Source organism: Tenrec ecaudatus, chromosome 7, assembly GCF_050624435.1.
Source record: "Tenrec ecaudatus isolate mTenEca1 chromosome 7, mTenEca1.hap1, whole genome shotgun sequence".
Taxonomy (NCBI): Eukaryota; Metazoa; Chordata; class Mammalia; order Afrosoricida; family Tenrecidae; genus Tenrec; species Tenrec ecaudatus.
Genome location: NC_134536.1, coordinates 88,503,790 through 88,525,453, shown reverse-complemented (window position 1 = coordinate 88,525,453; position 21,664 = coordinate 88,503,790). Strand labels below are relative to the sequence as shown.

General features: G+C 47.4%; 1 protein-coding gene and 1 pseudogene across 1 annotated transcript in view; both read left to right on the top strand.

Moving 5' to 3' along the window:
• Positions 1–17,539, top strand: part of NT5E (5'-nucleotidase ecto) — a 55,923-nt gene extending 38,384 nt beyond the window's left edge. The window contains exons 4-9 of the mRNA XM_075554814.1: positions 7,933–8,130; positions 9,155–9,309; positions 10,414–10,519; positions 11,938–12,087; positions 13,383–13,583; positions 16,982–17,539. Coding sequence (XP_075410929.1) covers positions 7,933–8,130; positions 9,155–9,309; positions 10,414–10,519; positions 11,938–12,087; positions 13,383–13,583; positions 16,982–17,145 — 974 coding nt within the window. The 3' untranslated portion in view covers positions 17,146–17,539. The remainder of the gene's footprint in view (positions 1–7,932; positions 8,131–9,154; positions 9,310–10,413; positions 10,520–11,937; positions 12,088–13,382; positions 13,584–16,981) is intronic.
• LOC142453093 (26S proteasome non-ATPase regulatory subunit 12 pseudogene) lies at positions 2,575–3,927 on the top strand (annotated as a pseudogene).
• Positions 17,540–21,664: the final 4,125 nt, after the last annotated feature.

Below are 21,664 nucleotides of genomic sequence, written 5' to 3'. Positions count from 1 at the left end.
CTTGCCTCCCCCACCACAACAAACAAACATTGAGTGGATGCCAACTTATAGCACGTGACCCTATAGGACCCGGTAAAACAGCCCCTGGGGGTTTCCAAATCTGTAACTGTTAATGGGAGGAGCAAATCCCCATCTTTCTCCCGAGAAGCAGTTGGTGGTTTCGAACGTCTGGTCTTGTGAATCAGTCCAATGTGTAACCACTATGGCACAGGGCTCCTCTGTACCACCCAGGCACACTATAAAAACCGAAACCCACTGCCGTAGAATCGATTCGAACTCGTACCAGCCAGATAAGGTTGAGTACAAAGGACAGGAATCTGTATAGAGTTTCTGGGGCTGTAAATCTTTCCAGGAGGAGGAAGCTTCCTCTCCAGCTTGAGGAGCAGCTGAGGGGTGTAAACCGCCAACCGTGTGGTTAGTAACCCAATGCTTACCCGACAGCAGCCCAGGGCTCCTTAGGGGCTCCAGAGGGAATCTTTACTGAGCGCTTACCTCATGTCACCCAGCCCTGGGTACCGGGGCTATCAACGATACTCGCTTTGCAGTCAGCAGTTCAAAACCACCAGCCGTTCTGCTGGGGAATGACGGGCTTTTTCATCCTGTAGACGGTTATAAACCTCACAAGGGCAGTTTACCCCAACCCTGCAGTGTTGCGAGGGAGGAGTCCGCATGGAGGTTGGTTTTTGTTTTATTAACCTCAAGTCAAGTTTAATTCGCTGCAGTAACTTGTTTAATTTTCCTAATAACCCTGAGAGATGGGGCATACAATTTTCTCCCCTTCACAGAGAAATAAACTAAGATGAAAAGATGTAGATAACCCAGATGCGGACCTCTGATTCCAAAAGTTCTTAATGCCGTTCATTCGCAGAGGCTCTGAAGCAGGTGGGTGTGGTCTAGAAATGGACCAAGGGAGCACGGTGCAGAGGGGCTGCTCCAGATAGAGCTGGGGGAAGACGGGCCGGACCGCGTAGCTCTCATCATCTATGATGCTCCCATGACACATTCTGTCTTTCCTCCAGGGGAAGAGTTGAATTCTGGGAGGAACGTGATCGTACCTAGGAAGGGCACTCAGGATGTCATGTGGATTAGAAAGAGGCCTGAATGGGCCTCTGGGAAGGGAGCAGAAACGCACTCACCACTGCCCATGAGTCAATGCCAACTCATGGACAGAGCACAGCAAGACGGGACTCTTCACAGAAGCAGTGTGCTTCACCTTTGTCCTGGGGAGTGGCTGATGGGCTGGACTCACCGACCTTTCCCTTAACCCCTGGTGCCACCAAAACACAAGATAATAGTGGCCAACAGTGCGGCTCTGGCTGAGAAACCTAAAGCAGCAGACTGATCACAGTGCCTGTGGAGAAAGCGCACGTGTAAGCCATTTCAAGGAGAGACTCGTGCTCCCTAGACGCGCTGATTTGAAATATGCTAATTACCAGTGTGAAGAACAAATCCCTCTGAGGAGAAATACAACCAGAATGCTCCTTAGGATCAAATATGGTAAGACGTTGCCTTAACGCATTTGGATGTGTCCTCAGAGAAGGGCGATCACTGTCAGAGGACCTTCTGTTTAGTAAAGTAGAGCTAGTAGTTTTCCTTCAGTGAGAGGAACTGACACTATCTGCAACAATGGACTCAGATCTACCCGTGATCCTGAAGATGCCGTAGCGCTGGACAACGGTTCTTTCTGCTTTCTATAAGGTCAGGGTCAACGCAAAGACAACTCTCATGGATTGAATAGCGTCCTCCCTAAGTATGTGTCAATTTGCCTGGGCCATGGTTCTCAGTGGTTTAGCAGTTATACTGAGAGGCTTCAAACTGTCTGTAGGGCAGTGGAATGGAAAGATAATGAATTTTTACCCCATGAACTTTTGGATGTTGTGTAATGGATCATCCCCGGATGTGATCAGGTGTGATCACCCAATCAATTGCAAGGAGATTCAGGTGGAAAAGAACACCATCAACGAGGTGGGGAACAGGCCTGACCTGATGTAAACCGAGTGTCCTTGAGTGTCACCTTAAAAAAGGCTTAGCAAAAAGGGGTCCAGGATTACGCAAAGATCAAGGATCTGACTACTTCCAAGGAAGAAGAACTGGAGGTCCCTGGGCTGCAGATCTCCTAGCGCCTGCAGATCTCCTAGCGCCTGCAGATCTCCTAGCGCCTGCAGATCTCCTAGCGCCAAGACACGTGTGTCTCTCCAAGATCATCAGATCCAGATGTTGTAAGGAGGTGAAGATTTCCGCCAGAGCTAACACACAGAGAGCACCTCCCCTGGATTTGGGCCTATAGCCTTTTAAACTATGAAAGAATATATTTCTGTTGACTAAAACCACCCACTGGTGGTATTTCTATTATAGCAAGACAAAAGACCTAAGGCCGCAACTAATGAAAACAACTAAGCGCTAATTACTTTTACTCATTTGTTTCAATAAGGATCCCAATCCTTAGATTCTTCAGTTAGCACTGTCTGCCTCAAACCCACAGTGTGAACAGCCTTGAAACAGTCCAGAATCCAGCTTGTTGAAAACAGCCTCAGGGAGAAACAGGGCACGTCGAGGGACACTGGGGCAGAAACCATGGCGGACGGTGGCTGGGAATGGTCTGATGGGCGCATCGTCAAGCAGGAAGTAGCTCAGCGTCTGCTGGTGTGCGAGAAGCTGGCCAAGGAAGGAAGACTTCAAGGAGTAATTGAGACCTCGTCTCTTTGGAAAAGCACGGCATTACGGCCTCAGACATGGTGTCTACGTCCCGGAGCCTGGTGGCACTAGGAAGCTGTGCTGTGAGGCTGAAGAATGGGATTTACTAAGTGAAAATATTAAGCCTTTGACAAAAGATGCAGTTAAGACAAGCTGTTCCAACAATGGTTCGACAGCGCTGTACCTAACGTTGAGGAAATCACAGGCCTCCCAACCAAACTTGGATTAAGTGATACTCTACAAAGGGTCACAGAGGGGACCGTTTATGTTGAAATTGAGCGGGCTCGCCCGACTAAAACATTGACAACCATAAAAGAAGAAAATGGTAACGTGAACAAGGCAGCCTCCATCTTACAAGAGCTACAGGTGGAAACGTGCCGGTCGATGGGAACGAAAGAGCGAGTGGAGTTGATCTTGGAGCAAATGCGGCTGTGCCGTGCTGTGAAGGATTACATCTGGACACAAATCGTCAGCCCGAAAATGAACACCAAGTTTTTCCAGGAAGAAAACACAGAGAAATTAAAGTTGAAGTATTATAACTTAATGATTCAGCTGGATCCACACGAGGGCTCTTACTTGTCTGTCGGTAAACACGCCAGAGCAGTCCGTGACACTCCCTGCCAAGGGGAAGTGGCAGCCGCCTCTGAAGAGCATGGTTCTCACTCGGTTATCCTGGCTCCGTTCCACAAGCAGCAGTCAGACTTGGTTCACCGAGCGAGTGCTGACAAGAAGCTAGAAGAAATCCCCAAGTTCAAGGATCTTCTGAAGCTTTTACCACCATGGCGTTGGTGCGCTGGACCACGCTTGTGGAGGACTATGGCATGGAATTAAGAAAGGCTCTTGCAAGAGTCCAGTCACTGATGCGTTTAGCTCCACAGAGGAAGGTGAAAAAGATGGAAAGACTTGAAGAACAGAGCTGCTGAACATATTAGAATAATGCCCAACTATTATACCCGGATATCGTGAAGACGATGGCACAGCTCCTGGATCTGTGGATGAGGCAGAGGCCTCGCTCTGAAGTCTCGTGGTTAACAAGACCATCTCTGCGAAAGTCGACAGGGTGGCAGGAATTGTCAACTTCCAGAGACCCAAGGATCCAAACGATTTATTAAATGACTGGTCTCCGAAGCGGAGCTCACTGATGTCGCTAGGGAACAGATGACATGCCTCGCAGCCCATGAGGAGCTGCTGCATGATCTGCAACGAGGCTCGCGGTACCCGTCGTGCTTTTAGGAAAGGGGGGAAATGAAAGGCACTGAAATTAAGACTATGACCGTGGTGTGTGTGTTGGGTTTTTCTTCTATTCTGTTTCTTTGTCTGAAATTTTAAAAGATCGTGAATATGTTTGGAGCTGTCTTTGACCTTGTAAGTTGACTTATTCATTGTTTAACTTCTTGCATTGGCAGGTGGTGCAAGAATATGCCTTTTTTTATTCTCTGACTAAAAAAATGTGTCATAACATACCCAAGTATGTTTTTCTACGTGTCACTTTTGAACTATTATTTGTTTTCATTCATTTAACAACCATCATCTGATAAAAGCAGTGTGTGCAAAAAAAGAAAGAAAGCAAACAGCATCAAATACCCAGTGTGAAGCCAGGGGCAGGGGACAGGGGGGAGGGGAGCATGGAGTGGAGACCCAATGCCCATCTGTAGATAATTGGACATCCCCTCACCGAAAGGTCACAGGGAAGAGATGAGCCAGTCAGGGTGCACCGATGAAACATGCAACATTCCTCTACTTATTTAATGCTTCCTTCACCCCACTAACATGACCTCATTCTACCTTACAGATCGGAGTAGACCAGAACATGCACACTGCTATAGTTAAAAGCAGGGAATCCAAGATAGATAAATCCCTCAGGGCCAACAAGGAGACTAGAGATACCAGGAGGATTAGGGGAATATGGGGGGAGGAAGGGGGAATTGATCACAAGGATCAATCTATTACCCCTTCCCAGGGGATGAATTATGAAAAAGTGGGTGATATGAAAATAATAATCTATTACTTATCACAGGATCATGAGGGAAGGAGGGGGGATAGATAGGGAGCTGATATCAGGGGCTCTAGTAGAAAGAAACTGCTTTGAAAATGATGATGGCAGCATATGTGCAAATGTGCTTGACACACTGGATGAATGTGTGGATTGGGATAAGAGAGGTAAGAGCCCCCAGTAAAAGTATTTAATAAGAAAACAGCGTCAGAATGCTGCTCTCCACCTCTGTCGCCCCTTAGTCTGCTCGCTCGCCTGTTCTGACCGCTGGGACATCGGCTGCCCAGGCCTCTACTTGTGACCACCGTGTTCCAGGGACTGCTGTGGCCGCAGCACCCGGCCAGGCTGAAACTGACCCTCCTCAGGCACCACACTGCATTCACCCACCCACCGTGCCTTCCAACCCCATGGGTTCTGAGATCGAGTTCCCGTGAACGAGTTCTTCTTGCCAAGAGGAGGAGTTGAGCTTCTAAAGCAGTTGAGCATCGTTGGCTGGATGGCGTGAAGTGGTATGGAAAAGGGGAAGCCCTGGGTTGTTTCTTCTGCCAGTGGCTTTCTGGGGTTTTGAGGCGGGAGGAGCAGAGACTAGCAAAACCTGGCCTGCCATTGCATCAGAGACATCTGAAGCGGCCACCTTATTCCTGAATCCATTCGGTTAAGACACAGACCAGGTCACATTTTGTCTGCGGAAAAGAACCACAACGTGGTGTTTCAGAAGAGGAGAGAGCCAGTCCAACAGGACTCTGGACCTGCTGCCTGAACACTGATTTGATGAGGCATTTGACCAACGCATCATGCTCCCAGCGTCTGAATTCTTGATAAGTATGGCTACTTGTAGAAAAGGCAAAAAACAAAGGCTTGCCCTTCTCTTGGGTTTCCAGGAATCTGCAGTCTCACCCCCAGCCTGAGGATTACTCTGCCTTCCTGATGGGGGCATTGTCCGCCACCTTGTGGGCATACGCAGAACAGCACCTTCCCAGGGTCTGGACTCAGCCAAGGATTCCACCTTCCCCAAAACCGCCCCTGCAGAATGGGTAGGAGGGGGCTGCCACATGCCTTGGCCCCTGAAGTAAAGACCACACTCCAGGCTAATCCAGGAGGAGGATGACTGAGTATGAACCTTCCTTCCCTGCCACTCTGCAGGGATCTTCTAATGCAACAACCAACATCTCAGCATGACCCTGACACAGGATGGGACAAGATGCTTACTGAAGCTCAAATGGGAGTCTCTGTAAAAGAAAAGTTTCCAGGTGGTTTTCCTTTATTCACCCCCCCCCCAGAGGGGGCAAGACAAGGAGACATTTAGCTTCCCAGCAGCTGTTAGTTGCTTGTGAAGTGCTGGCCTTGCTGTTCACTGGGCTGGGAGGAGTTACTGTGGGTCGACATCACAACATGACCACGATGGGTTCTTCGCAGCATCTCGCCTGATTCATCGTGGGGGGGAAGGCCCAGAGATGAAGGTCCTGTGCCTGCCCGGCTTTCTGCTGTTTGTTTTGTCATTGTTGGTGCAGGTGTTTTGAGGCTGTGTGGTGCCGTGCCACACTGCTGGCCTCCGTCACAGATACGACCTTATTACGTTGCCTGTGGCAGTGGGTCTTCTCATCTGGAAAGTGGGGGATGAGAATAAAACTTGCCTCTTAGGTGAAGACGTCAGTGAAAGCAAGCCCAGGGCCTGGTACCCAGCACACTCACAGCTGGCCCATGTTCCCAGGCTCGCCAGCGTACCTGTAACAGGAGAGACGGACAAGAGGGGCAGGTGGGAAGTGATAGAAACAGCTGAGTCAAGGGCATCTGATTCACAGCAGACGAAATGATGTGTCACCATCTCTGGGGAGGTAAAGTGCAAGCCCCAGTGTGCCTGAGGAGGACTGCAGACACGGATTCTTTTATGAAAGCACTTAATCATGCCCAAGGGTTAGAAGCTGGGCTTCACGTTTCTTGTGTGGTCCTCGTCCAGGTAGGTATCCTTGAAAGAGTGGCAGGATACCCAGCCCCAGGGAGATGCATGGCTCCCAGCTCGCCCCAGGGTCCTCTCTTGAGACAGGGTTGGCAGGGTCTCTTGATTGTGTTATTTCCGATTCTGAATGGATTCTGACTTTCTGATTCAGAATGGCCAGTTTTGAATACATTTCAACCCACTAACACCTAGGATATTGATCGTGATACGTGCCATTTCACTTTTGACGACCTCCGATTTTCCCACATTCATACTTCGTTCCAACCGTTAGCAGGTTTCTGCAGCTGTGTCTCCTTACTTGGAGTAGACTCAAGGGTTACCAGTTGGGTTACTAAATGTGTTAGGCAGGGTTCTCTAGAGAAACAAAACCAGGATACTTATGATCATATATAATATATATTATATATCCATATATATGGATAAGTTTATACAGTGAGAATGCCTATAACAACTAAATAGTTCACATAGCAGTACAGAGGGTTCAGTTCGACTCACTGCCATGGAACAGTTATAATCTACTGGAAGTCCTTCAACTCATGAGCTGCTGGGTCCAAGGTCAAGGAAGCAAACAGCAGGGTAGGTCACCAGCTGTCAGTGGCTTGGGAGCTTAAGCTAGGCAAATGAATCCATCAGCTTCAAGCTCATGTGATGTATGCATCAGCAGTGAAGCAGATCTCGAAGGAGACTCAAGTTCTAGCAGAGGATCCACGGGTTGGCTTAACCAATAGGTAGTATAGCTTACAGGATGAGGCAGAGAACTAGCTAAAGCAGCAGCAGGCTCCAGCAGGCTCTGATCACCAGAGAGCAAGGGTGCGGGGGATGTGGGGTGGAGGGGGGTGGCGTTTCAGAGACATTTATCTCTTTGCCCTCCTATTAAATTGAGACCTGATTAATCCCATGTGTTTCTATTGGCCAGGTTGGCAATAAACCTATCACACTAAAAGCAAGGTCAGCAATTCAAAACCACCAGTCACTCTTCAGAATAAAGAAAGATGAGATGTTCTACTTCTGTAAAGATTTATAGTCTTAGAACTCACAGGGGCAGTTCTACTCTGGCTTTGGGGTCACTACGCATGGGGATTGATTCCGTAGCAGTGAGTGAATACATGCCCATGTGTCATAGGGCACTGGACAATGGAGACATGCCTGGGCAGTACTCTGAATGACCAGCTCAATGGAGCCGCAGCTGGCAAATCATTTAAGCTTCACAGCCCTCTGGAAAGTGGGCTGCTGGCCTGCAGCCAGTGTGTATGAGGGTCGACTTGATCAGCTCTGTCTCTTATTTCAGGCACCCCACCTTCCAAAGAAGAGCCTGCTGGGAAGTACCCATTCATAGTCACCTCCGACGACGGACACAAGGTTCCCGTGGTCCAGGCCTATGCTTTTGGCAAATACTTGGGCTACTTGAATGTTGAGTTTGATGAAAAAGGCAATGTCATCAGTTCATATGGAAATCCCATTCTTCTAAACAGCAGTATTCCTGAAGGTATGTGGAATTCAGTGGGCTGTTCAGCTGATCCAAAAATTAGATGGCTGGAGTTTTTCATTTTTCAATGTTTCAGGAAAAGGCTGTAAAACTTTTGAAGAATTTTGTTCTTACTTCAAAGACACTGAAGACACACCTAAAGGCCAAAAAATTCCATTTCTTCTCAGCATCAGATGCTAGGCATCACAGATGCTTCTTCCAGTGTGGGACAGCCACGCCCACTACCCATGTCCAGAGGAGAACTTGTTATTGAAGTGTCGAGATTGAAATTGGGCTGAGCAGGGCTCAAACTGTGGCCCTACCATTTAATGTGCCTTCTACACATTGTCTAGTCTCTATTAGCCTGCTTCTTTCTGTATCACATGAGGAAGTTGGACAAGTAGTGTCTAGCACACATTTTTGTCTGGGACTCTGGCTGAAAATACACTTTCTGCTATCCCTTCGAATACGGTTTACATGAATGCACTGCCGCCCTTATCTCAGTACCTGTTCCATGAGCAGATCTGGGATGGATGAACACAGGTCTCCCAGTAGCTGCAGGGGAAGAGATCAGGACAACACAGATACAAGAGCCTGAGTGGACAGGCCTTGCATGCCTGTCCCTGGGCCTTTGATAGTCTGTACCACACCTCTGATGCTTGAATGTACTGACAGGTACATTCTACAGATGTCTGAGTTGATGTTAGGATCTAGAGGTTCCTCCAGGAGCCCTGGTGGTGTGGTGGTTACTAGTTGGGCTGTAACCCTCATGGTTGGCTGTTTGAAACCACCAGCAGCTCCAAAGGAGAAAGACCAGGCTTTCTACTCCTGGAAACAGTCACCATCTCAGAAACCCACAGCGGGTCACTGTGAGTCAGCATGGACTCCGGGGCAGTGAGGAGAGTAAGGGAATTTGCAAGTCAAACCCCCAAATGAACACAAAGATGGTAAAGCCAGGCATCCACATGGCAGCTGTTTGGTTTCTTCTCCAGATTGAAGCCAGTGAGAGGTAGGCTTTCATTGTAGGTTTTCTTTCACCCTCTAGATCCAGCCATTAAAGCAGATATTAACAAATGGAGGATAAAATTAGATAACTATTCTTCCCAGGAACTGGGGCGAACAATTGTCTATTTGGATGGGTCCACTCAGTCATGCCGCTTCAGAGAATGCAACATGGGCAACTTGATTTGTGATGCGATGGTAAGTCATCCACAGAGACAGGCCTGGAGCTAAGGAGGACGGGGAGGAGGGAGGGAGGGAGGGAGGTCAGCCACTAGGAGGAACACACTGGTACTCACGGTTATCGGATGGCATCCTTGGCGCCTTGGGAAGGTGCCAGAACTAGTTCCGGTGCTCCTCATTTTACTGCTCTTCAGGAACTACAGACTTTAAGATGTTTGTCTGGGATGTCCAACTTCCAGATGTTGCTTCATTTTGTAAGATGACCAGAACACACAGACTCGCCCTGCTGCCCTGGATAGGTAGACACAATAGCTAAAACACAGCTGCTTGAGCCTCAATTGGCCAGCTTGTTTTTCAACAGCCTGTCCACGGCTCCAGAGAACGCAGGCCTACTGTGATCGGAACTTCCTTTACCAGCATAGAATTACAGCATGCGGCGATCAAGTCCCATGACTGAGCACGGTCATCCACAAAAGGTACCCTTCTGCCAATGTGGGCAGAATGACCGTGGTAGCCCCCTAGGACCAGCTCACCGTAGTCTCTAAGGTGAGGCTCACCATTCCCTCAACATCCACCCCTCCCCCCCCCCCAAGACCATTCCTTAGTCAGGGCTCAGCATGGTGCCCAGAAAGAGCTGCTGGCATACAGGGGACTTAGGAGAGGAAGCTAAAAGCCGCCACTTCCTAAGAGCCGAAACATAAGAGCCAGCTCACTGTGACTTCAGATGAGCCACAACATCATGTTTAGCCTCTCGGAACAGAAAGTTAGCTCTGACGAATTATACTCAGCAAGTCTCCAGGAACAGAGGAGCAGGAGAAAAACAGCTTACCTCAATGAAAGGGAGGGACAAAACAGTTGCTGCCCCGTGGAGTCCAACTTGGCGAACCACGTGCTTTAAAGTAGAAGGGCACTGCACAGGGGCCTGGTCCTTCCCGGGCGATCGCCAGGTCTCCTGTGGCACCTCTGGGTGGACTCCCCGTGCCCCCTTCTAGTGAGTAGCCTTGCCCTTACTTGTTGGTGCCGCCCAAGGTCACTTTCTCAAGAAGGCAAACTAGAATTCTAAAACGAATCCTAAAGGAGTAGCCTGGGAATAACTAATGTCCATTCATGCCACCGCTGCAGATTAACAACAACCTCAGACACCCAGATGAGATGACCTGGAACCACGTGTCCATGTGCATTATCAATGGAGGCAGCATCCGGTCGCCCATCGACGAGCGGGACAACGGTATGCTCTCGGCGTGGGATCCTTGCGCCCAGTCTTGGCATCAGGAACTTGCCCTGCCCACGGCCTGGCCTGGGGCAACCTCAGCTCCGCTCTGCTGCCAGCCACACAGCAGAGTACCAGCCCTTGGAGTGTGTGCTAGCCGCCGCTCCAGCCCTGATCGAAAGGACACACCCACACAGACGTGTTCCTGTAGGGGTCACACAAGCTGATCTAAACCTCTGACTCCCGGGGCTCAGGAATAATTGATGATGGATGCAAATACCGATAGCCTCCGCCGTGGCAGTGGAGAATAGAAAAATAAAAGCAGCAGACTTCTGGGTTGGAAAAGACCTGTCACCGGATGACACTGTGACTCTACTGTAGCCACATTGTCGCACCACCTTGGTGGCACATGGTTCCGCACTCGGCTGCTAGAGTTAGCGGTTCAAGGCCACCCTATGGCTCCACAGGACAAAAGGGCATCATCGCTTCCTCTAAACCTAGCAGCCGCGGATAACCTGCTCTATTACAGGGCCGTGTGCTTAGGCGAAAGCCAACTTGCCAGGCCCGAACCGCAGTGTATTTGCAGAAATTCAAATAAAAACGCGATGGCAGGGGTGTGTGACCTTAGCAACAGCCCGAGGCTGACTCGTAGGTCAGAGGTCAGGCATACCTCTTCTCTCCCAACCTTTTCCCCCAATTCTGACCCTGGCCCTTCCTCACACAGCATTCTCCTCTCCTCTCGTGGATTCAGTGTTCACTGCAGCGCTCACACACAAGTCACAGAGCAGACTTACAGTCACAGGGGCGAGCGCGGGAGTAACCGCTCAGGACACAGTTCTCCGATCAGGACAGCGTCTTCTTGGCCATGCCCCTAGGCAGGCTGCTCTCTGGCCTGTCCCTTTTAGGCCAGGTCTTGCCTCTACTTTGCTTGGGCTGGGGTTAGAAAACTCTTTTAGCTTTGCCAATTAAGTGTACAGAGGCACCCCACTCTCCCAGCCAGTCTCAGCCCAAAGGAAGTTCGGTTTAGTGGTGACGTCATCAAATCTAGCCTGAGGACACCTCACTTCACCACCCAGCCTCCTGCCTTGACCGGCTCACCAGAGCGGATGCTGTTCTTAAAGTACCCCCATGTCGCTGGCTGATACAAACAGTCGGCATGGTGGGCTGCTAACCAAAGGGATAAAGGTTCTGGTTCCCCAAGAGATGCCACAGGAGGAAAAGCCTAGCGGGGCACTTCCAAGACTTCAGCCCACAAAACCCCCGTGGAGAACATTTCCATTCCAACACCCCGGACCCGGTCATGAGTGCAAATGGGCTTAATAGAAGCCGGTTTAATTTCTGGTTTCCATCCCACGCCCTCCTGCAGTCCTGCGGAAATCTGCGTGTAGGATTAGCATTTTCTCACGCTGTTGTCCTTGCCTCTTCTCTATGCTCAGGCACAATTACCTGGGAGAACTTAGCTGCTGTACTGCCCTTTGGAGGCACCTTTGACCTGGTCCAATTAAAAGGCTCTACTCTGAAGAAGGCCTTGGAGCACAGTGTCCATCGGCACGGCCAGTCCACTGGAGAATTCCTGCAGGTGGGCGGTAAGTCAGACTGAGCGAGACTGCCCAAGGGATGGAGGTGGCTCGGTCACCACTGCCACCCCCGCTGGGACGCCCCTCCATTGCCACGTTTGTTTAGGTTTGCTCTCACCCAAGGCAAACACATGGGCTTCGAGAGCTGCAGACTCCCAGGAAGGGTCAACCTCCAAAGCTCTGGCAATGAGTGAGCCTTCCCAAGTCTGTTGTATAGATGGGCCTCTGCAGGAGTTGGCCTTCCAGGGTCCAAGCAGGTCAGATGCCTTGAAGGCCTGCCTCTATTAAAGTGTTAGCTGATGAGTCAGACTTATTTGCTTGAATAAATATTAGTAACCCGCTATCTGCTTTGGTTCTAATGGCCTGGACCTAGATTGATGTCCACCAGAAGGCAGTGGCCAATCAGTGTTCCAAAGAGACTTTCAAGGAGTGGGCTGTGTCAGCACCCTGGGCACCTGTTTCCAGTTCCTCTGTGATCGGACAAGTCTCCACCCTCCCTCGTCTCAGCAAGAAAAACTCCTGTCACACAGGTCGTAATGAAAATCAGTGCTCCACCAAGTGCCATGGACTACTGCAATGCTTTTTGTCAATGTTTAACTCCACAGTAAGGGGAACTCATCCTCAAAGTAACAAGCCTATTTACTCTGAAATCAAATTCTAGTCTCAATTGTTTTCAGCTGTAGACGATGTTCCTGCTTGATGGCAGTGGCTTTGCCGAGTTGAGCCCGCCCTCTACGGAACATCTATCAGGCGTGGCCATTTGCAGAATCAGTGGGGCCTTTGTATCTTGCATTTTACCAGGAGAAAGTCGAAGCAACAGCGAGTGTTTGGTGCTGCCGCAAAGTCCTGAGTTGCTGTGTGCTTTGTCAGCTGGGCAGCCCCAAATTAGGGAGTCATCCTCAAAATTCTGAAAAATATTCTGGCCTGGTCACAGACTTCTCATTTCCAAAGCTATTGAATCAAGTTACTGAGCCAATTAATTCAGGATTTTAGAGGTTAAAAAAATAAAGTGCTTACCCTCACCCCACCCCCACCACCACCCCTTCCCAAGCATTTCTTAACCCATGCTGAGCCAGAAGCTAGCTTTTTCAGTGATTATCCCAAGACCTCCCACAAGGACTCAAAACAAGTGGCAGCCAAACTGCCTCAGCTGTCTGCTGAAATGCCACTCCAGCTCGATCTCAATGAAATCCAAGGCCACTGGCCCCATTCCAGCATGGGCCAGAGCCCTGTAGTAGGTAACTGAAATTTCCCTTTGGCTCCAGTGGAAACATGGGGTCTATTTGTTTGTTTCTCTCTCCTAGGGATCCACGTGGTATATGACCTTACCCAGGAGCCTGGGAACAGAGTGGTCAGCGTAGAGGTTCTTTGCACCAAGTGTCGAGTGCCCACTTATGAGCCCCTCAAAATGGATGAAGTATACAAGGTGGTCCTCCCAAACTTCCTTGCCAATGGTGGAGATTCATTCCAGATGATAAAAAATGAACTACTAAAACATGACTCAGGTAAGCATGCACGTCTCTTCTATTTCCTGTCACTTCAGTGGCACTAAAGGTTCACAGAACTGGGCCCAGGTGGGGAGTTGCTCCAGGCACCCATGAGGGTGAAGCCAGAGGCCAGGTGCTGCTCCAGGGCCGCAAACTCTCCTGTTCTGCTGGGTGGGAACCGGCACCACTGCATTGGCGTGGCCCTCTCCCCGGGCACACGCTCCAGCCTCCAACCTCAGACAGAAAAGTTTTAAATAAAAAAATATTTCAAAGTTCTTTCAAGTACAAATAAAGAGCTATTCCAGTTGTGAAAAATAAAAGTTGGTGCTTACATAAAAATTGCCCTCTTAAATAGCTTGGCGGTAAAGGGCATTTATAGAGGTCTGAATGTAGGCATGTACATATGTAAATATATTTATATATGAGGATGGGAAATAGATCTATGTGCACATATTTATAGGTTTAGTATCAAGGTAGCAGATGGACATTGGGCCTCTACTCAAGTACTCCCTCAATGCAACAATACTTGGTTCTATTAAACTGGAATTCCATGATGCTCACCTTCCCTACACTATTGCTGAAGACAAAGTAGGTGAATAAGCAAATGTGAAGAAAGCTGATGGTGCCTGGCTATCAAAAGATATAGCATCTAGGGTCTTAAAGACTTGAAGGTAAACAAGCGGCCATCTAGCTCAGAAGCAACAAAGCCCACATGGAAGAAGCACACCAGCCTGTGATCATGAGGTGTCAAAGGGATTAGGGATCAGACATCATCAGAACAAAAATCATATTACTGTGAATGAGGGGGGAGTGCGGGGTGGAGACCCAAAGCCCATCTGTAAGCAAACTGTACATCCCCTTACGGAAGGGTCTTGGGGAGGAGATGAGCCAGTCAGGGTGCAATGTAGCAACGATGAAACATACAACTTTCCTCTATTTCCTAAATGCTTCCACCTCCCCCACTCCGATCTCCCCCCAACTATCATGATCCCAATTCTACCTTACAAATCTGGCTAGACCAGAGGATGTACACTGGTATAGATAGGAACTGGAAACACAGGGAATCCAAGACGGATGATCCCTTCAGGACCAGTGGTGAGAATGGCGATACCGAGAGGGTAAAGAGTGGGGTGGAAAGGGGGAACCGATTACAGGAATCTACATATAACCTCCTCCCTGGGGGATGTATAACAGAAAAGTGGATGAAGGGAGACATCGGACAGTGCAAGACGTGACAAAATAATAATTTATAAATTATCAAGGGTTCATGAGGGATGGGGAGCGGGGAGGGAAAAATGAGGAGCTGATGCCAGGGGCTTAAGTGGAGAGCAAATATTTTGAGAATGATGAGGGCAATGAATGTAAAAATGTGCTTTACACAAGTGATGTGTGTATGGATTGTGATAAGAGCCATTTGAGGCCCTAATTTTTTAAAAAAACCTTATCACCGTAAAAAAAAATTGCCCTCTTACTACACATCTTTTTAAAATGAGACATGTGACCATCCTGAGGTGACCAATAACTCCAAAGCACAGGTCAAGGGGTAAGGAAAGAAGAAAACCAGATTAAAGAGGAGGCTAAAACATTGTGGAAAATGTAACCAATGTCTCTGAATTATTTGTGTAGCACTGTTATGTAGTAATTTAATTTGTTGTAGGCCCCAACCTGCAACATATCTGAGTTAAAATGAACCACATTTACAACATGAAATCTTTTATACAATTCATATTTACTACAATTTTAAAATATATCTGTTAAGTTTGTTTCCAAACTCCAAAGACAAATAAAAATCTGATCTATAAATTTTTTTTTTAAAGGCAACAGTAGTGAAAACTTAAAAAAAAAAAAAAAAAAAAGAGGTTCTGCACTTGTCCAGCAGACTTAGCACGGAGTCACCGGAGTGGAAGCCCTCGCAGGGCAGAAACGACCTGTGTTAACAAAAAGGGAGGTTCAGTGGAGAGTCTGCAGGGTAAAGCTTCTAGATGTTCTTTCTGGAAGAAGCTTTCAGTGTCAATAGGGCAGGTAGGAATGGATAAGATATGCCTCCTCTTTCAGCTCTTGGCGCTGATGTACCACATTGTAAAAGCAGCCATCCTTGACCTACTTGCTATTTTCAGCATCACTGAGAGACACTCTACTCCAATCCACTTTAGCAAGCTACCCTGTGCACACCATAGTACCCACTTCCACCTCCATGCGGAGGAGACGTGCCTGGTACCTCTTTGTCTCCAGGAGGGAACCTAGCCAGCCTCTTCCTGAGCCTTGCCTCGTGGGCCTGCCGATTGAGCAGCTTAGTCCACAGAGGGTGGAGGGCAAGACCAGGCCCCAGACCACCCTTCCTGTGGGGAGAACACTGACTACTTCCACTCACGCCCTGATAGGAGATGGAAGGGCAAGCCGAAAAGGGCATCCTCTTGAGACGATGCGATCAGTGACAGCATCACCTGGCACAGAGGCGCCCTCGACCCCACACGCGTGGGTTTTTGAGGAACGCACACTGAAGGGCTGTCAACCTGGTTACATGTTAGAATACCTGGGGGAGTTATTGGGGGTAATTTTAAAGAAAGCACCAATGATCTGGACCCAACTCTATAGTGATTCTAATCTAGTTAATTGGGGCACATCCCAGACACCAACATTTTTAAAGATTCCTTCTAATGAGTATCAAAGTAAGAACCACAGAGAAACAACCCAAACCCTCCCTCACCGACACCCCCCCAAAAAAAATTCACTGCCATTGAGTCAATGACAACCCTGTAGGGCAGGGTAGAACTGCCCCTGTGATTTTGAGACTATGTGTACAGGAGTAGAAAGTCCTGTTTTTCTCCTGAGGAGCAATTGGTGGTTTTGAACTGCTGACCTTGTGGATCACAGTGCAATGCCAATGAGTTGAATGTACAGCCAGAGTCAGAACCACAGAGAAATGAATTACTTTGGAAAGTGTTGGTACTCTGAAAATGAACTTCTGTGTTCCCCAGGGGTTTGTTGTAGATACAGGTAATTAGTACATGTCATCTCTCTCCCCTTTGGGAAGTGAGACTACATTGTCGCATCACCCATGGTGTCCAAATAATTCTTCAGTAGGCGAGCAAAGGAAACCACCTGTACCTCTCGGCGAGATGCTTTTGACCCAGTTCCTGAGTACCTTCGTTGGGAACGGTTCAAAGGCTTAAATGCCAACCACCTCTCTCGAGTCTTCCGCGAGCTGAGGCAGCTCTCCTCTACCCAATTACCCCATAGAATAACGGGCACATTTCACATAGGGGCCATAAAAAGGCAATTTTATTGCACATGATGGCTACTATCGGCTTATAAAGACTTTCACCCATTCTATAACTACAAAGCATTAGCCCAACCCCACCTGTGAATTAATAATTACTGTCTCTGTGGTTAAAATAAGCTATGTGTTTTTCTAGGTGACCAAGATATCAGCGTGGTTTCTGAATACATCTTAAAAATGCAAGTAGTTTACCCAGCAGTTGAAGGTCGGATCAAGTTTTCTGCAGGAAGTCGCTGCCAAGGAAACCTCTTCCTAGTCTTTCTCTCATTCTTGGCTGTGTGCCTTGCTTTACGCCAATAGTCAAGGTTTCTTCCTGCCATTACTGCGCACGAAGCTACCTTGTTTTCTTTTTTGCCCCAAGTGAAGTCCAAGCCTTTATTTTCAGGGCTTGACTTTGTGATGGCACAGAACATCATCGCTGGTGCCTAGAAGCACAAGTTTACAGTGTTCTAAAAAGAAGAAACTGACATTACTATCAAGGTCGACAACACGGACAGAGAGGATCAAGAAAAAAAGTCAAATGTAAAACTAAATTATCAAGCTGGTTATAATTTATCAAACAACTTCTGTTTACCTAGAAGTATATAATTTGCTAGGGATTTTTAAGCACACTGAAGCCACAACTTACTTTGGTAGGTAAAGCCAAAAATCAAAACCAAATCCACTGCCATCAAGTTGATTCCCAACTCAGAAACCCTATACGACAGGGTAGAACTGCGCCTTTGTTTCGGAGTTGTAAATCTTTACAGGAGCAAAGAGCCTCATCCTTTTATTAGGAGAGCACTTGGTGGATTTGAACCGTTGACTTTGTGGTTAGCACTCTACTGAATAACCCAGCTTACAGATGAGGGAATTGAAGGGAGTTGACTGGCTCCAAGCTGTAGAGATAAAAGTGATGAAGCCAAGACTTGGGCCTACGTCTCTGAACCTCTTTCAACACCCCAAGTTGCTGTTGAGAATGATATACTTAATAGTCTCTTCTTTTGATAATTACCAGTGGCCCCAGGCTCACGGATGACAAGCCTCTAAGTCTTTGTGTCCGTCTTCTGCCCTCCGAGCTCCTGTTGCGATCTGTTTAAAAACACAGGGAAGCTTTCCCTCTTGCATCACTCAGTGCTTTCAGGTGCTCGGAAATGGAACGCCCGTGCAGCTCCTGAGAAAGGAAGAACCCCGGGACGGATGCAGTCACACTAAAAACAGCTCAGGGACATTGGATGCCTGATAGGGAGTAGCAGCAGTGCCTGGCACAGGATACTAGCAGTTAGTAATTTCATGGGTTTAACCCCCTCTGGCTCTCTGCTGGCTCATTCTTCCTCAAATGAAGGTGCCAATGAGAACCGTCTAGAAGGAACTCTAATTCTACACCTGCACTTGCCCCTCCTTAGCACTATACTTATTCTACTTCACACACACTTATGGAAAATACAGATATACAGAAAGGAGCCAATCATTGGTTTTGTGAATCGTTATGCATGTCTCAAGTCAACGTTGCCTCCATATCTAACAATCACCCTTAAGTCCCCCTCAAGTCCAAGGAGTGGATCCCTCTGAGGGGGTGCTCAGGAAGTACACAGATGGACAAAATTACTGCTATGTAAAAATACAGTATTTGTTGGTGGTGGGGGTGAGTGATGCTAACCTGTGGGTCTGCTCAGCAGCATGCAAGTGATTCAACAAGAAATGGGAGCTTTCACCGTCAAAAGCATAAGCCAACAGCAGCTGAAGTTTGGAGAGAGCTATATTTGTACTACAGTGTTTACAAATACTTAAGAATTCTTGATATAAAATATAGTTTTGAGTTTCACAGCATTTTTACAAAGATTGTGGCAGTAAAGTCATGCCTTGGATTCTATGCATAGATTAGCTACAACAAATGTCAGTGTGGTTGTGAAAACCGCAGCAAGGTTCATTTGGGATATATTTTTTATGCTCGGCCAGTAAAACAGGATAAATCCTATTGAAGCAGTTTTTTAAAACAGAATTTTGTGAAATTTTCTAAATATGTGTATGTTTTGTGCAACAGTATTGAAATATGACCTTGAACCACTCTCCAAATTTTATTCCAAAATAAAATGTACAACATGCTCCTTGGTCTTCGGTAGTTATTTCTCTAGTCAACACCTGTGAAGCAGTAACCTATGACTGAGGAAAGCTGGCAACTTACCACTCATCCATCTCTTGATCTTAACCTCCTTGCTATCACCCCCCCACCCCCAAAAATGTTTAAAGCAAAATGAATGCAATTTTTAAGTAGAAAAGTAAAGTCATTTTAAGTAATACTCATAAGTGTTCTTGTTTTGATGGACAGAATCTAATGTAGGAACCTATTAGTAATATAGTAAACTAATTTTATTACACCATAATCAACCAGACAAGATAATTCCTGTTTGGTACTAAGGCTGCCTTCAGCAAAGGCCACAGTGACTGGGTTTCTTATGAGAAAGAAACTTTTTGGTTATTAAAGATACTAATAGTGAGGCATTTGAATTACGATGCTGATGAAGATACTGGAGAGTACCATGACTGGTGCGACAGTTTATTGTGCCAGCCCGGCCGATAAACACAAATAGGATTAACTGAAGAGCAGAAGGGTAAATGGCTCGGTGAGCCTCACCTTGGTTGTTCTGTGCCTCAGTTTAAAGGGGTACACTACCTGTGGGATGCCTAGCCTGTGGACTGTGTCGCTGTAAGTTGAGGTCCCTTTAAGCCCACACGATTGGAATGTTCATCTCTGGAGCTGGGGACCGACAGTTGATGACAGTTGGGGACCTGCCTTGCTGTTTGTTGCCTGGATATATATAGCCCAGCTCTCTCTACAGAAAGGAACTGGCGGCTCTCAAGCCTTAAAGGACTGCTAGTGTCTCAGTGCTTTATAATTTAACTGTTAATTTCTTGTATTATCTATCTGTATATAATTTAATGGTTCATTTCTTGAATTATATATCTATCTTTATAAATATATTTAAATATAATTACTAGCAATCTGGTTTTGTCTCTCTAGAGAACCCTGTCCAACACAATTGGCAAAATAAACATCTGCCTAGGGAGCCAGAAAGCTCCCTAGAATTGTTCCTTGTGGTATGTTATGAGGAGAAACCAGTCCTCAGAAAAGGACATTGTGCTTGTTCAAATAGAAGGGCAGCAACAAAGAGGACAACTGTTGACAAAAGGGAATGACCCGGTGGCTACAGTAAAGGGCTTGGGAGAAGTCTAGGCAGCACTTCCTTCTGTTGCACTCGGAGTCACTATCCGTTGGGACCCACTGGACTGCATGCACCTCCCAACAGCAGCTGCTCCCTCTCTGGGAGTACGTAGTCCAGTAGACATAGGCTCGGCCAGCAGTCATAATTGCTGCACCAGTCCCACACGCAGGCCTAACAAATGGGGCACAGGCTAGATCTCAGCCACCAAGGGCACCAGGGTTGGGGGACTACACACCCAGCTGCAGCAAGGAGCACCTTCTGGGTCCTATGTACTAGGCAACCAAAGATGATAATGAATGGTACCTTTGAGCTGCTAGGTGAAAGTCTGAAGGTCAGATCCACGCAGCAGCTGGTAGGAATACAGATCGGCAACCTGCTCTTCAAAGATTATGGCTTTGGAAACCCTGAAAGGGGGGGTGCTAAAAGCTTTTATAACATTAACGGAAGGGATCTCAAATCACTGGTGAGTGGCACCGACCCCTGGATTTTTAATCTGAAAGTGGGCGAACAAATTCAGTACACGAATAAGCTAGTTAGGCTTGAGACCTATTAATGCTGGTCCATGATGAGGAAGTCTGGTATAATCAAACAACCAATGGAAATCACATGGAGAGATAGTCATCAGGATTCTTGGTTGCAAAAACGAAGCAAACACCCAGAGTAAAAAGCGTGGAGAGCCAGGCCTCGGAAGCTTAGAAAATGGACAAGTACGGAAAGTGAAGCACAGGGAAAGTTACCCGCCATAGACCTGGCCTCTGCACAGCACCCTGAAACTGTCCGCCCTGCATTACGCGCAATGCTCCCAAGTTCAGCTCCACAGCACCCTCAGCCACAAGGGCCTCTGTCTGTCCTCGTGCCTCATAACTTCCTCCATCCAAGACCAGCCAACACTGCCACCAAGTTGATTCCAGGACATGCTGCCCTGCAAGAACTGTCCCCTTGGGTTTCCAAGATTATACCCAAGCTGTCTTTCCTGAGAGAGGAATTAATTCCCAGCCTTCAAGCTTCCATAGCAAAACCCAGCACCTCTCTCCCTTGGACTATCCCCAGTGATGGTCCAATTCTGAACAACCACAAAGACCCTGCCTGTAGCTGAAATAACACCATAATTACATAGCATTATGTGTTCTGCTAAGAAGAACAATGGGAAATTTTATTGTAAAATCCAATGCTTTCCAGTAAGTCAATGAATCATAAAGGGTTTGAGACTCAACCATTCTTCAGAATCTCCTGATATCTGTAACTGTGACTATATTTATAGTCTTATAACATTCCTTCAAATTTCAACATGTAACCCATACATTTTATTTTACCCTCCCAACCAGAAACATATTTCTGTTTGTTCAAATACTTTTCAAGAGATCTCCAAGAGATTCAGGCCCTAGTAGACACACAAAAATGGGTGGAAAAGAATGGACAAGGTAAGTGGTTTGAAATACATCAGGTAGCACACTTTTTGAAAGCCCGAGAGTGACTGCTCTTAGCCTAACAAAGGCTCTCTGGAGCAGCAGCAAGGACAACAACATGAATCCTATCTCCACCATGCTTTCTGACCTCAACATTTCCAACTATAAGTATGCATAGCACTACACAAAGTTACTGTGATGATGAAATGT